Consider the following 17,345-nt stretch of genomic DNA (forward strand, 5'->3'; position numbering starts at 1 on the left):
GGGAACAGGCGAACAAGAATGAATTTAGTGACAATATATTGTTACTTTCATTTATATATAATGTTCATCTCAAATAGTTAAATAAAAAAGATTGAATATACACTTACAAAATATGTCCTTCTCTGAAACCTCTGTTATAGTTTTAATTTTATCGGATTGGTAACGAGTACCAGCTTGGGGGGGGGGAGGGGTGTAGGGGATTATAATGAAGCCAAAAAAACCAAACTACCATAATAGTACCATAATGTTGAATTTGCTGATGCTGGTGCTTCATTTAATACACTGCAGTGAGTTCACGATATTATTTGGCCTGTTTTTCTTTTACGCACATATACCACATAGTATAACCCAATAAACATATAAATAAATGTAATAGAGGTTTCAGATGAGTTGATTTCTGTAGCTTATTTTATATACAGCAACAAATAAAATATCACCATCTCTGCAAGAAATTGGGCGCTTCCCCGCGCTGGCACTGTGTTACTTTTGTGAAGCAGTGCGCAACAGTCGCGTTAAAAACAGGAAGCAGACTTACTACCATTATAAAGACGTGTGTGACAGTTCAAACTGAACATAACCGATACTTCACTGTGAAACATTGTCCATTTCACAAAGGGGTTTGAAGCCAAAATAGACGTGTATCGTTAACATATATAATATGTTGGCGCTGTTTCGGCCATGTTCGGTATATTGATAGCAACAAGCTAGCTTTACTCAGCAAATTTACAAAGGATCATCTTCGTAGTATACTTCGTCTGACACCTCCTGGCTTTTGCTTTAGAGACTTCTCCTCGTTCAAATGATCCTGACACTAGCTACTAGCTAAACTGCAGGTTGCTAATTGAAGCCAATGATACTGATGCTGTAAATAATACTTATGATTAAATCTTTTCAGAAGCTCTCAGTAGGTGGAGCGAGGTCTTACACTTTTTATTGGCCCTTTCTGTCTTTGTCACCGATGTCAACTTGGTGCAAAGGACGGAGTTTGTAGTACAAGGAAAAAGGAGCCACAGGACAAGCTGTACAAATAAAGGGAGGGTGGGGGGTATTATTTTCTATCAGAAGTGCTACAAACAGGCACTGTAATAGATTTGCTCTTTTTTTTCCTTTATTACCCCTTTAAAAAGGGGGACATCACCCAGGCAGGTGAGCTCGAACAGTCCTGTAATACTCTAAACGTGACCAGGGATGGGACGGAGTTTGGGAGGCGGCAGCGAGTTTCAGTCAGAGGGCGTTTGTGTTCAGGGGTCAGTGGCATTGATGGTGGTTTTATCACGGGTGGTCATGCCTCGGTACCAGCTGCAGTAGCCCTCCTTCTGCTGGATGCAGGCGTAGTGCCGGGACTGGTAGCCGGGATAACCGAAGTGGGACAGCATGTCCGTCCATAAGCACTCGTTCTTGGAGGTCACGAAGCAGGGCAGGTAGTGGCAGGGCTTAATCTACAGAGAAAGGAGAAAAACCCGAGATGAAGCCTGACAAGCACTATCCCATGATTTGGCATGTTGCTAGAACATACATGATACTGAGTTATAACAGCTTTTTATTAGTGCTGTCAGCGTTAACCTCGTTAAAATGACGTTAACGCCATAACCACATTAACGCGGCAAATCTCCGTTAGCGAGTTAACGCGGATGGCCCCGTGCGTGGGGCTGCACGGCGTCAATGCGTTCGCGCGGTTAGCACGTTAATACGTTGACGCTGTCATTTTAACGCTGACAGCACTACTTTTTATATTATAACTAAATATCATACCATAGCACTAATTAGCTTAGCACTTATTAGCTTTGAAAGAAGAGGTTAAAACTGGCGGAAAATGGTTACACTAGTTGAGCTTGGATCTGACTTCCTAGTTAGCATAGCAAAAAGACAAATAAGCAGATTTTGGCAGTATGAAAGATGTTCCCTGAATACTTGAACAATTTACCGACTGCGTTTTCTCAAATCCTAAAGTACTTCGAGTTTACAGTATTTAGGTTTATTTATGGTTCATTATGAATTAGCTTAATGAGTGCTAAGAAAAATAGCTTGGATCTTCAAAAACACTTGACATGAAATACACGCTTGGTGAAGCAAGCAAAACATGCATCTTTGCTCTACTGCCTTTCAGCGTTTGCTTTCAGGGATTTACTGCAGAAGATTTATTGATCTGATGGGACTGGGGGAAAAAATGGCAGCTCTCTAAATAACTAAGCTCAAATCCGGTAAGTCTACACTGGCACGTGCTGCTTTGTGCGACGGAACGTTGACGTCTTCCTGAAGCAGCGAGAGTTTTTTGTAGTTTGTTAAGGATTCAGCTCGATGTTAGCCTTTCGTGCGTCACCACTCCAGGTGCTCACACAAAAAGCAGCTTCACAGATGAATATACAGCCTGAAGTGACAGGACGATTCGCATAACTAACCGGGGCGCTGCGTAACCGAGTCGTCACACTTATCTGGATATGAATTCAGCAGCAAATTCAATTAGTACATTAAAGGCCACGTTTGCCATTTTTGGCTGCTTTTGTTACTCAGGCCAAGAAAGTTTATCCTCCGTGGCTCAGAGATGTCTGACATAACTTCTCAGTTCGAGTGCTTCTAATGATCTGTAGAGAGTAATAAAACTGCCACGACATGCTTCTTCGCGCTCCAGTGCCGTAAGTCCTCATTTGTGAAGGAATGCGAAGGACAGAGGAGCTGGTTTTTTAAAATAGTGCAGTGATTTCTGTGTCTGCTTTGCGCTTAAGGGTCGTCACCGTGACGCCTCAGCTGATTGATTGCCTCCTTCGATTGCCTCTGGGCTGCTGCCACGTAAAATCTGAGCACAGTTTACTTGCTTTGGCCCGTATTGGGAACAAACAGGTCTCCCTGCTAATCCACTTATACTGATAGGGGCCCGGCGCGTTAGCAGATGTCCGCGGCGCCGCTGTACAGTAGGATGTTTATGAGGCGTTTCGACAGCTGCGCAGCAGCAAGCTACATGTGTGAGTCACATGCAATGGGAGGCTTGAGCTGATTCCAGACCTGTTACTTAATTCCCTGTGACAGTAGTAAAACTTGTTTTTTTTCTCCATTTCTATCCCAGCTAAACATCCGTGATGAATAATAGTGGGATTTATACACTTAAAAAGGAGCTCATATTTCAGTCTTGATAAAAAATAATCCGTTCAATGGCTTGCAGTAGAATTAATGATTGATTTGATTCTTCACACAGAGCCACCATAACTAAGTATACACATCCTTCCTCCTGTACTGTTTAAATCCTGTTATATTAATCAACTTTATAAGTGGTCATCCAGCAGGATAACATTTAGTTGCCTTTGGAAAAATGAGCAGCAGTAAGCTCCTCTTGAGCCTCGTCTTCCCTCATCTATCATATCCTTGTTGGGACAAAGGTTGCCTGTTGACACTCACCCTGCAGTTGCAGCCCAGCTGGTAGCGATGGTTGATGCCTTTCTTCTGCGCCAGCGAGAGGCGCTCCCACCGCTCGTTCAGGTTACACAGCCCCGTGTAAACCTTGCCGTCGTAGACTCGTCCTGTGGAAGCACAGGATATTTGGATGTCACTCTTAGATTGTGTTCTCACCTCTGTACAAAACGATGTTTAAGTACCTCTTAGTCTTTAAAAAGGACTCTGGAGTCATGCAAACAGATGTGAGGATTTGGCGTTTTTCTTTGCCAGACACATACATAACAAACTGAATCTTAGACTTTGGACCAACCAACAGAACGACATTATCGACCTAATTCACAGAAATTCAAATATTTTCCAAGGCCTTAAGGAGCCTTACAACTGTATTTACTTTGCTCTCTCTGGCGCCCAATAAAAGCATCTGTACTTGATTAATGTGTAAAGACCCACACATTAATCCCGACTCAGGTCACGATGCATGCATGCCACTTATTTTGTAATCGTTTCAGTATAACACAGGATACTGTAGTCCCATCACTCAACCAGTCCAACTTGTTTGCCCATGGTAAGACAATATCATACAGTAAGCCCATATTAAACCAGCACCTCTATTTCTGGATATCAAAATGTCAGCAGACATCTATTTTTAGTGCTGGACCATTTGCACCTTACGGACTCCCGAGACAGGTGCACAATGGCACACTGCATGTGCTCGGGAACGTTTCGATGTCATCAGTGTTGTCACCTCATGGGAATGTGACAGCTCACAAATATGTGCATCTTCGACCCCCAGTGCACCTCCCAATCGGCCTGCATAGTTGCACTGGGATTACTGGAGTCGCTTGCGGGTTTATTACATGGTGCAGAGTGTGCGACACGCACCTAAAATACTAATCGGGGTCAGCGCCCTTATGCTTGATCAAAAGAGATTTTTGCAGCTCACGCTGGAGGCCTCAGTGTGTTTAAATTGTTCTTAATACAATCCTAATTATATGGAGTTCTTTCTATAGATGCCCTGGCAGGAGCGAAAGACACTGATGTCCCCTCGCACCCGGACTGGGTAAACATAGCAGTCACTGCCCAGCAACGCCAGCTCGTTGGCTTGCACTGTGCGGTGCAGTTAGAGTATTTACAGGTCGGGACTTAGCGACAGTTACATACACCAAGCACAGCAGGGTCCAAAGTAAACTGCACCTCTGTTAGAAATAGCAACTCATAAAGTGCTTCTGCTGGAAAATGCCAGTCGCTTCCTGCTGGCTGCTAATTACGAGTTGTGTGTGAGAGGAAAAAACAAAACAAAACTGCAGTTTCTAGACGGCGAAGCTAAGGGAAATGAGTTTTAAGAGGGCCATTCCTTTGCCACCTTGCACGGTGGCAAACAGTAGGTTGTAATTAGTGGGAAACTTTGTGTGACAGGACAAACCAAGAAATCCTTGGGGAGGAGAAGTGTGTGTATCTTGCAGTGATGCTGGCTGGAAGGCCTCTGAATGTTTTCAGCACCCATTTGGTGATAAAATGGATTCAGTTTGGAGGATTTAATCATGCCACAAGCTCAAAAAAGGATATATTGAGAAAGAGTGTTGCTAACAGTTACACGTCCTCTGAGACTGTCACATACAAGCAGTCGCTAAGTTTATGTTATTACGAAACAGACCGCAAGTGGTCACTTATAACTTTCTCTGGTGCTATCACAAATGATTACCTGAAGCCATTTATCAGAAATGCCAAAGGCAGTAAAATCAAATAAAAACAGTTATTTTGGACAATCAAAGACCTTCACAATGAGGATATTTTGTAAAAGCAACTTTCAGCTCTTATCCCACCTCCAGACCCTTTAAAAGGCCTGTTTGATGTTTGATGGCTGAGAGTTAAGTCAGAATTAGGTGCCAGTTACACTCGGGGTAAAGCTTTGGCACTTAGCTGTGAACATTCAACTCGGGGGAGGAGTCTTTGGAATGCACCAATTAATCTCCTCATGACGACTCTGAGCCCCTCCCCCTACACACAGAGTGGAGAAGCCACTCCAGAATGCTTTTTAACAGAAAACTAATTTTAACCAAAACTTAATCATTGCTTGTTCCACTTACATTAAACTCGGCACTAAAAATGACTCTAAGGTGCAGACAGCCATCGAGCAAAGCTGGATAGCTTAGCTTAGAGTTTCCTTCATATAATTTGATTACGGTGACATTTTCTCCCTTAGCACAGATTTCTGTAAACGTTGCATAGCCTCGCTTTGAGAGGGTTTCTCACACTTAACGTTGATTATTTCAACAGTCTGAGTAAAAATCAGTCAATCAGAGCAAAACCACGGCTCACCTGTGATCAGGTACTGGTATTTGTTGATGTCAAACTTCACACCGCACAAACTCTCCGAGGCGTCTGTGTAAATGTGCTGCACATGCTGGACTTTTTCAAATCCTTTGTACATCTGTAAGACATGAGAATCAAACATGGAATTACACCCCCATGCTCTTTAAAAATAGGAAAGTGTAATGTTTCTGCACCATGGCACTCCATCTCTTCCTCAACCTCCACATATAAATAATGACGAATGGAAACAGCACACTGGCTTTATCAGATGACATTTCTTAAGGAGCGCCTCAGGGGAGAAGGAGTATTTGGCTCTGCCCTCAACCTAATCATAGATAACATAGCTACGTTGTGTAATATGCTTTCACTTTGATGGCGTTTTGGCAAGGTCACTGCTAAAATCCAGTCCTTCCATTCAGCTCAGTCATGTAGAGCCCGAAGTGAATGTTTGCTCTGAGAACTTTCTGGATTTTTCTTCCTCTGGCAGTGTAATCTATTTGTCTGGGAACAACAGGAAATCCCTGTTTAGATGCGGCGTTCTGAGAAAAGCAGAACAAACTGTTACTTAAGCCAGAAACTGTGGCACTTTGGGAAAGCCAAAGGCACAAGTCTCATAGGATCTGTTGAAATTTGAAAGGAATTGTGTAAGTTATTAGAGCAAAGCACTGTTTTCAGTACAAACCAGCAGACTGAAATACAAATAAATAAACCAAGAGGCTCAAAGGCCACGTCTAATTGCTGAGGATAATCCCAGAGTGGCACCTGCTATGCTTCGCCATCAACAGGCCACTTGATGTTTTTGTTACAACCTGGGATTTTACTGATGCATCGCATGACTCTACTGAAATATTTACACTCAGAGTGAGGAGTTTAGTTGAGCTCTAATGCCCGAAAGCCTGCTAATCCTCCAGCCTGGCTTCTATCTGAGCAGCAGGCCGATGTCAGCATCTGTCAGAAATATGCAGCGTTATGTAAGAATATAGAGGAAGTAAAGAATGAGCTTTCAGGGCAAGTATCCTGAAATGCTTTTCAGCTATTACACGGCAGCTGAGGGGGCGGAGAGACAGCATTGTAAGTAAAATGTAACAAGCCACGATATGTAGTCAGTTATACTTAAAAATGAGAGCAAAGATTGGTCTTCAGTTGAAAAGATGCAGAAATTTTACAATTTATTTGCTTCAGATTAAAAAAAACAAAAACCTTAAATAAGTGACAACACTGGGGGAAAAGCCAATCTTTACTAATAATAATCAGCATATTTCTTTACTGTAGTGTGACAAAAGAAAACTAGATAGGCAAGCCTCATATATACATGTATGTGTGGATATTTTCAGGCTATACAGGTAACGTCCCATGTCAGCAGATGTCATGGTTTCATGGAGCTCAGGATTAACTTGTCATCACTAGCTAGTACATATCATTAGCTAATAATAGCAAAATTCTTTTTCTCTGTTCATGAGAGCTAAAGAAAAATGTATATAAATCTTATATAGAGACCATTTTAGAATATTTAGATAGTTTGTGATTGGCTTAGTTTAGCAGAAGAACTGGAAACAACCAGCCATTTCTGTAAATGTCCAGTCAGTTGCTAATATGACTTTGAGTTAAATATGGCGCTGTAGTATAGTTAGCTATACTATAGCGGGGAAAAAACAAAACTTCGATATTGTTAAACTACTCTGTTATTTGTATAACATGTTATTTGATCCTGTTTTTGAAATGTAAACAAAAGCAAGATTAGATGTTTCGTTCCTTTTGGTCGTTTGCTACGTGTCCTGGAGATCTCTTCTTGGTCATGTTATTGCACAAACACAGGGATTAAACTGAAACTTGCCATAAAAGGATTTTGCTTTCTGTAGCTTTGTATTTAACTCAGGCAAACAGCATCGGATTAAGCAGATGTTTGTTCTCACCTTCATTTGCTTGACAGTGTAGCGCATGGTTCCAAACGGTCCATCTCTCAGGAGCTTCTTGCCCACCACTTTAGCTCGAATCACTGTGAAGAGAGCACACAGGTGCATTCCTTTTAGCGTACAACTTTCCAAGCAAATAAACACATTGCTTCTGTTAAATGCCGTTTCAGGACCAGGTTGGCACCACAGTTAACCATTTATGCATTACTTCCATTTGCTGAGAAAGCCAATAGAGAAAAATCACTAAAGGAAACAATAAGTTTGATACAGAAATGGAAGGAAAAGAGTCTGAACTAGAAAGACATGGATGTCTGCAAATAACTACTCTAGGGTGGGATTGGAAAAAAAAACAATTATGTTCACTGTTATTAACTTTTAACAATCTGAATACTAAATCTTCACATAATTAGGAAAAAGTGTGACTTTAAACAAAAACAGGGTCCCATCTTTGGGAGTACAGCTTGACAACGATCTTATCAGAGTGCAGGACCCTCATGTAAATGTTGGCGAGGTGAAAATGCTTAGCGGCAAGTTTGATTTGTTTGCTTTCACTTGTGTTGGCGTAAGGGGGCTTATTATGAAAGGCCAGGAACTGGGAGTGTACAAAACGAGTGATCATTTGAGCTGCTGCTTCAGCGCCTGCCTCGAGCTGCGGGCCCTGCATGAGCTTTCAGTCCCGCTCTGAAGTTCACCTGCTGCCCAAAGCCCAACAGCCACAGACACAACTAACACTGACTATGTTTGTTATCTTCTCCCTGTGGAATTTCCTTCCCAGATTCTTTGGGGTTTCACATTCCCCAGAAAGGGGGGAGAAAGAAATGAGGCATGTGGCATCTTCTGTTGGATTTCTGTTTGTCTAGCTGTCCTGCTAAAAGGCAAAAGGAAATTGGGCATAAAACTACAAGTCAAATAGGAAGCTATTACAGCATGGCCACCCAAAAGTGGTGACCACAGATTTATTTTAGTTATACGGTCCCCTATTTGAACCGAGACTTTATTTATGCAACACACCAAATCCTATTTTGAAGCAGTAAATTGAGCAATGCAGCCATCCAGGAGCCTCAAACAGATTTTGTGTTACTTTTCATTCATTTCAGTCTTCTTTAGTAGAAAGCGGTGGCATTTTGTTAACTGTCACTGTTAATGTCACCAAATAAAAGATTAAATCACATTAAATCGTAAATTAATAAAAAACAAAAAAAACAAAAACATGGGTCACTCCTTCCAGATTAACACACTGTTCAGAGCCCCTGCCCACCCTCTACTTTCTGAACTTTTCCAATAACTTGGTGCACAGCATTTGATCCATTAACCTGTCAGCTCGCTCTATATGAACTCAGGAGCGCTACTATATGATCAACCTCTGCTAAATGTATCTAAATGCTGTCTGACAGACGTCTGCAGCTGCAATTACAACAGCACAGGAGCACAATTACACAGGAATGTGCAGATATAACTGGATACTTTTGCCTCATTTCAGTACACTGCCGCCATTATTTTCAAATGCCACCCGAAAATGCAGTTTCATTCTCTGCCCCGGCCTCAAAACCAACCCTCAGGACTAACAAATGTTTGTGTTTGAAGAGTCACAGGTCGGCTGATTTAGCTGAAGTACATCCAGATAAGACCCCTTTGTTTTTCTTTAGACAAAAGCCACTAATTGGCCTGTGATAATAAGTGTGACGCACCAAAGACAGGATTTCCTCGATTGACCTCCTATGCATTCAGCAGTTATATTTGCAAATGACCGCAGAGCAGAGTTGCCAGCTCACATATTTAAACCCATTTCTCACATTACCCTGGTTCATCTGGAAACTACAGGTATACTAAGTAGGTACTTTCTAAACTTCTTTTAGTGTTTTTGATTGACTCAAAGTTAGCAAACTACGCTAGCTAACCTAGCCTGGCTTCCAGGTCTAAAAAAAGGAAGTCAACAGCACTTCCAGCCTTAAATGTGTATTCTTTTTAATGGCCAGCAGGAGGCGATCATCTGATTGCAAAATATAATTTGTATAAAAACATTTAGTTTATCAAAGCTAATATTTTAGTAAAACACTTTTCTTATTAGTTTATGGGGATCATCACCAGGTTCAATAAAACCTGAAGTTAAATTCAAATAAAGAACATAATTTACAAAATTACAGCCATCGTTTCTACGGTTAATAAGTGGAAGCTAGGTAACCTAGCTAAGAGTGATAATGATTGAAAAAAAAAAAGTTTGGCTTTAACAACTTTTGAACTAAACCAAGTAAAATAACACGTGTAATAGTTTTGTTACAAAAATGTATTTTAATATCAGTCATGTATTACCTGGCTGAAGGTTCACTCTATCTTGTGAGATAAATATATTAACTATTGATATATGATGTAATATTAACTATTACATCATGTTAAGTTTAGGTTAGCGAAACCTAACCTGGGCTTATGCAGTGTTCTTGCTATTGGAACTGTCAGTGACGAGTGAGGAGGAGGAGTCTTTCCCTGTGGTTGTTACTGCAACTGCAAGTATAACTAAAATATGTATGAAGAAAATTTTGATCTGGAAGCACCCTCATGAGAAGAAATGAATCTCTTTGCGCAACAAAAGCAGTAGGCTAGGCCCAGAAAGGAAAGAAAGTTGACCTCAAGTAGTTCACCAACCTATTGTTATTCAAAACAGGCTATAACCCCCCACCCTCTTCCGCCACTACCTCCCCTCAGAACACTTTCCTTGTGACGCACAGGGATTCATCTTCTGCTGAAGACCTGACACACATTTTCAACAGTGGGAGTCTTTTTGTCATAAGAGAGGTAAACAGGAAATAACCTGAAAAAAAAGAAGAAGAAAAAAAAATCCCCCTCCACTCTCTTCCCTGAAGCAGGCGATTACACAAGCATGGATGCAAATGCTAAGTCTTAAGGTGAGCGTGTAATTTAGTTAAACATTTAGCCAGCCTACGTACAATGTGGCAAACTGCAAGCATGGCAAGAATAAGGCTAGTCGTTTGAGTGTGTCTGTGGATGTGTGAGGGAGAGGAGGAAAGCAAGGCACGGGGCGCGTGACGCCGATTTTGGTATGCAGAAAGTTGTCCAAGCTTGAGGAGGCGAGTAGGAGGAAGAGGAATTCTCAGGACGACACACTACCACGCTCAAAAATAAACACTGAAACCGAATCCCCAATGCAGAGCTTTATGTCAGGTGAAAAACACTGGCGCAGAGAGCATGCAGCGCTCGCTCACATGCCAAATGGAGGGAAGCTTATGAAGCACAGGGATTTTTCTTTCCTATCACTCTGATACCATGATGGTCGATTTCTGCCAAATCAAATATAAGAACCTAACAGTCTTTAAATTTGGCTTAAATGTGCTCAAACGTAGCAGACTTCTTAAAAAGTACCCAACTGTAATGTCAGTCATCAAGCTTCTAGCTAATATTTAAGCTAAGTGAATACCAACACACAGCTGGTAATGCCAGACAAAGCAAAGTGCAGTGCATGAAAACGAAAATCCATTTAACTGCCTGTGAATTCAACTTCTTATTCACCAAATTAGAAAGTTGATTTCCCTTCATTAGAGGCTCCTGCGGGATCGAGCGACAGGAACCTTGAACCAACTACTCGTTTAAATGTTGCCGTCACGCTAGCAGACCTCAAAAATGCTAGTTGCCAGAGTTAAAATTGGTACCCTTTTGCACACTTTGGCCAAAGTATCTAAAACACAGCATCGTGCTCTACAATGAAACCTTGTATCTAAATTAGGGAGTATGCTGAGAAAGCTCTGGGAAAGGCAGTCACAACCCAACACTGGGTGCTATCTGTGCATCGTACTACCTTTGCACCTGCTTTGCATTTTCCTCTTCTTGCTTTTTATCTTTGCCACTCACCGACTTGCTGTTACTCACTCAAATCACCAGCTGCCTTTCACCTTTTTACCTGTTAGACTGCAAGTGTTGCGTAAATCTTGGTAACACTGACAGTTAGAGGTCAGTATAGATCAAACAGTACTTGTTACTATTCTTTCAAGTTCGCTAACCTTTAATAAACATACTGAAGCTGAATAAATGACAGTTTTTTTGGTTTATTCTTCATTGTGTTTTCATGTATGAGTGTTGTACCATTGTGCGTCGCCCCTGTATTGGCCTCTTGTTTTGGAACAGTTAACCCCTGGGTGGCTGTGTGGTCATTAGAAGGGAAGGGCGGGCTGGACATTCGATACGCCTGGCTCAGGGGACGAACATCCCAAGCTTGTATGGAATCCAGACTCTTTGACATCCAGACTCTCTGACATTTTAACTCACTTGAGGAAAAGTATAAAAATCTGATCCAAGCTTACATAATTCAACGGTGGGGGGAGGGAGCAGATGCTGCTAAAGGGAGTAGCTATTTACCTGAATGCTACATAACTCATTAATAGGAGGATGAGGTCACAAAGCTCAATGCCATGCATCGCTCTAAACCCACTATGCTTTGCTTGTTTCACTAAGCTCCTCTATGGATAGCAAACATCCACAGTGGGGCAGGATCCTTTCTTTCAATGGCCTGATCCCCAATCCCAAACCGAGCATAAACACATATCACGCTAATCCTCAGCTTCTAACTCGGTTTACAGCGCAAGCATGTAAAAGTTTGCTCCTGTCACCTCCAAGCATTTTGGGAATGAGCGGCATTACGAAGCAATATTGAATTTCATGGTCAAAGCTTACTCCCAGACCTCTAATCTTGCTTCGGGAGGGCTTTGGAAAAACAAGTGCTGCACATTTCCTCCTTGTGAATGGGCTGCTTTAACCCAGCTGCCTAGTAGAGGCCAACAAGGTCTTTGCATAAGGCAGCAGCCAGGTCATTGCCCAGTTCTCAGGTATGTAGCAGGGGAAAAAAGAAAACAACAAAAAACAACCAGCTACAACTCTGCCAACTCTAACAGTAGGCAGTACATTTTGGGCCTTTCTATCACGTGACCACAGAATAAAGTCTAACACAGACGGGAAACTGCAGCACATGCATGCTTTTGTATGTCACAGTTTTAGACTTGTCAAGTAAAAAGGAGACATTCTGCAATAACCTAATTTTCAACCCCTTTAACCTAATTGTGATTCATCCAGTGGAGTGCCTGCGGGTGATTGTGGGTCAGGGCCAAGAAACCAAGAGGGAAAATGCTTTGAACTCCACTGATGGTCTTAAATTTGGAAGATACAGGCTTGTTGCCTTTGATGTTGACGTTGAGAATTACAGCCCTTCTCTCCTGTCAAATGAGCATTTCAACCCTATGCCGTGTTGTTTTCCACGTCTCCGAGTCCAGCGAAGAAAGCAGGAAAGCAGGTTTCAGTTTGAGTTGACAGAAAGAAAAAAAAAAAAAGACATTCAGCCTAAAACAACAACAATAAAAAGATCTCTACACCAGTTATACAGTTAAATTGTCCATGATTTGGTAATTGCACATGCTGGGAGGCTACACTTCACCCAGAATATCCTGTGAGCATGTGACCTTTTAGTGTTTCTGAAGCGCTTCTCATCGAGGGACTGGAGGTGCGCAAGCAAACCGCAAGCATTCAAAGCACAACCCAAGCTAAGCCCAGGGCCTTGGAAATGGGATTTGTGGGGCTCACAACTGATCGCTGGCCCCCATTGAAGTCAGTCCCAGATTCTACACTGCAAGTCTCATGGGGTGCCAACACCACAAGCTATCCAAAAGATCTGAAGGACTGTGAAAGGCATCGCTTGAGCGTTTGTCAAACGGGGTCACTTGGCTGAAGACACACCCACAGGCTCTGTGATCAGTCCCCACCAAAGAGAAAACGGCCATTTTGGGGCTGTAATGTCACAGTTTCTGTTATCTCCCCTTATAAACAGTGAGATCCTCTAAAGTATGACAGGCTAAACCTGCACCACCTCCTCCTCCTCTAAGATGCTGCAGAGGATTCACCAAACCATCATTGTGAGTTGCTGCCCACGTCAGAGCTAAATGAAGTGACTTCCACCTACAGAGGCACGCTGGTTCTGTCCTCGGAATCTGAGCAAAGAGAAGCCTCCTTTTCACAGGCAAGTCTGGCAAAGCCTTAGGAAAAGCAAAGTCTTGTGGAGCGATTATGACACTCTGAGACTGGAAAAAGGAAACTGCAAATGAAATGGCATTTTTAAAGTTACACCGTGTCCTCGATGTGACGTTTTTCTTGCTGCCAAGGGGTAATAAAAATATGTGAACTGAACAGGATGTCAATCGACGAGAGAAAAGCAGGTTTATGAGAGCTGCTGGATTCTGGAAATATGAGCTTTATTATTGTTTATTGATGGTGATCCATATGCTAAATCGTTAAGGTTAACAGAGCATTTCAATGGGAAAATCTACTTTCAGAGTTAGCTGACACCACTAGCTTTGTGCCGGTATGAATACCATGCTGTACATTGAAGATAACCAACGCTAAAGCTTCAAGCTTAGCAATTTAGGCGTTGCTACCTTGATGTTTTGAAACGTGATGTAATGCCTCCAGGCTCATCCTAAACCAAATCCTCCTCTGAGACTCTAATGGGGACCACAGACCCCCCAGTACACCTCTACAGAGTTGGATGTTTTATAAGAGTCAGAGGAGTCACCACCTGCTGGCTACTGAAGAGAATGCAAGTTCAAGGCACTTAACCCTTTAAAGTATGAACTTTATATATTATATTATAAAAAATATATATATTGTGAATTTAATTGTTTCAGGTTTGGGTGTGTTCAAAAATAAAAATCACACTGATGATGTAGAAGTCTCAAAAAGTCATGTATCAAATATGGTACACTTTGCATTGCAGGTGTATTATTGAATTCTGACCAATAAGCTGTGTCCATCTTTTATCTACAGTTTATGTTCACTACCTTCAAGTTAGTTCGCTTAGCTTAACTTAGCATAAAGACAATGAAAAAAGGAGGAACCAGCCAGCCTGGTTATGTCCAAAGACTCAGCTATAATTATAAAGTTGGACAAATAAAGTCTTCTTTGCTTAATTCATACAAAAGCTTTGGCTGCAGACATCTAAATGTAGTCAAAAGGGCACTTTTAGGAAGTCTGCTTCACCTTTAAGAATAATGGGTATTATTTGTGCAGTAAATTATGATTTGTTGTGTGTATTTAACATGAAGAAGTCTCCAGTTTCATTAAGATTTTAAGGCATCAGTAACTAATGTTCTCTATAATCGTTTTCAGCCTCTACTGGTTACTAGTAGCAAGTACAAGATCATTAACAATGATGTCAGAGTGTGTTCATGTGAATTAGCTGACAGTAGGTGTTAGGGCAAACACGTGGGTTTACACACATGGTAGCTGTGTGTGTGTGTTCTGAACTGAGAGATTATTGTTTGAGCTCGGGTTAAGGATTTTAGAGTGCCTCATGACGGTTCCCACATTTTCAGGTCAAATGAGATTAAAACAAAATATCGGCTCCAGTCAGAAACCCAAATGCGAGTCTGCGCTCCTCGTCTGCAATAAAAACCGCCTTTCTGTCCCATCTGAAACACTTCAGCCCTCTCTCCCTACAGCAGAGATCAAATGATCCTCGGGTCTTTACTGGTGTTATCCAACCACAGAGGTCAGGTTGGACCGGCGTTCCAGGCTAAGCCAGATCCTAAATTCATATTATTCTGGGCAGTCAGAGAAAGCACACCCAGGCCAGTAAAACAAGCCATGTACACCTCGACCCTCCACTGCTGCTTTATCAACCCGAGGCCGGGCGTACTGAGCCACTCAACACAGACATACCAGAGCGTGCAGATAAATAAACAGTATTTGAAACATGTAAACTCACTGTGGGTCTTGTTTTCAACTGGTTCCAATTCACACCAATCAAAGCACATTCCCCCTCACCCACCCATCCTCCCACCAGAGCACAGCTTTGGGAAGAATGTGCAGACATTTGTGTCCCGAGCAAAAGCGGAATATTTGAAGTAAATTAAAAGTCAAACAGTTTTCTGACACACAGACACGCACAGAGCAACAACATTCAATCATCTGTGTGGGGAAGCCTGCTAAGGATCATCAAGGCAGATGCTGGAGGAGAACTCTGCACTCGCTCCGATTTAAACAGGTGGGACCACGAGGTGAATTGAATCAGGTGATTCTTATACTCAGGTCCCCAAGCGTCTTCATCAGTTTGGTAGTTTTTGGTCAGTGCAGGATGCTGATTAAATTGAGAGAGCTTAAAATGTCCCAGAGTTTATTAAAAATGTCCAATTCACAGTGAGAGATCCGCATGCGAAAACCCAGAAAGGACTGGAAGGAACCAGTTTTTTCACGCTCCTGTGACAAGCAAAGCTTTTATTTTAACATCTGACCTCAGTGCAGTGGTTAGAATAAAGTCACACTAATTTTCATGAGTATGAGAGGGGGAAAAAAAATCGGGGTTACCCACCTATGTCGGAGTTGCAGAAGGCGTCTTGGGGGTGCGTGAGAGCGCACGAGCAGCCCTCCGTCAGCTGGTTAACATGCAGGGTGCTGAAGATAAACAGCAGGCTGACCAGGTACACTGAGTGCATTTCTCCAAACTTTCTCACTCCCTCTCTGGAATAAAACTGTCCGACTAAGTCCGCTGAATCACCACCACACGCTGGCTGCTGCTTCAGTAAGTAGTCAGTAGATGTAGCAGGTTCTGCGAGTACCGTCCACGTCTGTAGTGCTGCTCGTCTGTCACAGCTCGCTTCTCTCTGCTCGAGCGTTTCTCCCTGATCCCGCGGAGGAGCACACGCGCACATATAAGCGCGCGACGAAAGGTTCACGCCCCTCCCTCTTCAGAGCTCGCAACCAGTGCGGCCAATCACACGCTATTAGGAATAGCAGACACGATGACATACTGGAACATTTCCCCCTCTTCATCTTATTTTCCCATACAGACCTAAATATAATAAAAACAACAACAACAACAATAACAATAATAATAATAATAATAATAATACAGAAACATAAAGTAGAGAATGAGATGTTAGCTAAAAAAATATGCGTGCAACTGTTTGATGTTGATCACAGAAGGGAAAGCGGGGTGAGATAAGTGAAGCTCAACTAGTAAAAATGTCGTCTAGCGTCATGTTCATTACAAACAGGATTTAGTTATGTAATGACTAATGAAAGACATGTAGATAGCCAGTATGAACTCACATGTCATACTGGTACATAAAAAAACAAACAATTAACACAGTTTCTAAGTAGAAATGAGCAACTAATGAATTTAAAGAGTTGTTTATCAAATCTCATTCACTAGATTAATTCCAGAAATACTTTATCTCCCCCTCTCCTCACCCCCTTCTGACTGCAAGAAGAATAACTAAATAATGAACAATGTCTCCTTTATTCTTTTGTTTCCTTTTTGCTCATTTCTCACCGAGGAGCCTCACTTAGTCATCCTGCCCACCCTCTGACGCCCCCTTTAATTACTAATGCTGAGTAATAGCAAACACAGTCTGCAGCGGCAATCCGAGGCAACCAGATGACTCTTCATCTCTGCACAGTAAAATCAACAGATGTGAGGGCAGAGAAAGCCACTCTCTTCTTTTTTCTCTCCCTCTTTAAGGTTGATCATCACTGTGCTTGAAGATTCATGTGGACCTGTGGATAGCTTCACTTTGTTTTGCAAAGGCTTTACTCAAGCCACCTGTTAGGCACATTCAGTTATATTAGCCAGTTAAAGCCTCTTTCCTCTCCCTCCTGACTGCTTCACAGATCCGCTGCTCTGTCGCCACCGGGGCTTATCTGCTGAGAGACTGAGCGAGCTATGTTAAGTGTTCACGCTGC

General features: G+C 42.2%; 2 protein-coding genes across 2 annotated transcripts in view; one reads left to right on the top strand and one right to left on the bottom strand.

Moving 5' to 3' along the window:
* The window catches only part of syn3 (synapsin III), a 127,799-nt gene that overhangs the window by 61,026 nt on the left and 49,428 nt on the right, over positions 1-17,345 (top strand). The gene's annotated exons all lie outside the window — the stretch shown is intronic.
* LOC102215159 (metalloproteinase inhibitor 3) lies at positions 154-16,302 on the bottom strand. The gene is made up of 5 exons (XM_005733097.2): positions 15,973-16,302; positions 7,614-7,696; positions 5,707-5,818; positions 3,391-3,512; positions 154-1,439 (listed from the first exon to the last, which is right to left on the bottom strand). Exons 1-5 carry the CDS (start codon positions 16,094-16,096, stop codon positions 1,242-1,244), a joined length of 639 nt encoding a protein of 212 aa, XP_005733154.2. The 5' UTR covers positions 16,097-16,302; the 3' UTR covers positions 154-1,241.

This window comes from Pundamilia nyererei, unplaced genomic scaffold, assembly GCF_000239375.1.
Source record: "Pundamilia nyererei isolate P.nyererei 1_Seehausen unplaced genomic scaffold, PunNye1.0 scaffold00050, whole genome shotgun sequence".
Classification (NCBI taxonomy): Eukaryota; Metazoa; Chordata; class Actinopteri; order Cichliformes; family Cichlidae; genus Pundamilia; species Pundamilia nyererei.

Excerpts from the sequence above, each read along its gene's own strand:
- LOC102215159 (XM_005733097.2), bottom strand. The coding sequence starts at position 16,096 with ATGCACTCAGTGTACCTGGTCAGCCTGCTGTTTATCTTCAGCACCCTG. Across the intron at positions 5,819-7,613 it reads ACACTGTCAAGCAAATGAAG|ATGTACAAAGGATTTGAAAA; the intron begins GTGAGAACAAAC and ends CATGTCTTACAG. Across the intron at positions 3,513-5,706 it reads ATACCAGTACCTGATCACAG|GACGAGTCTACGACGGCAAG; the intron begins GTGAGCCGTGGT and ends GTGCTTCCACAG.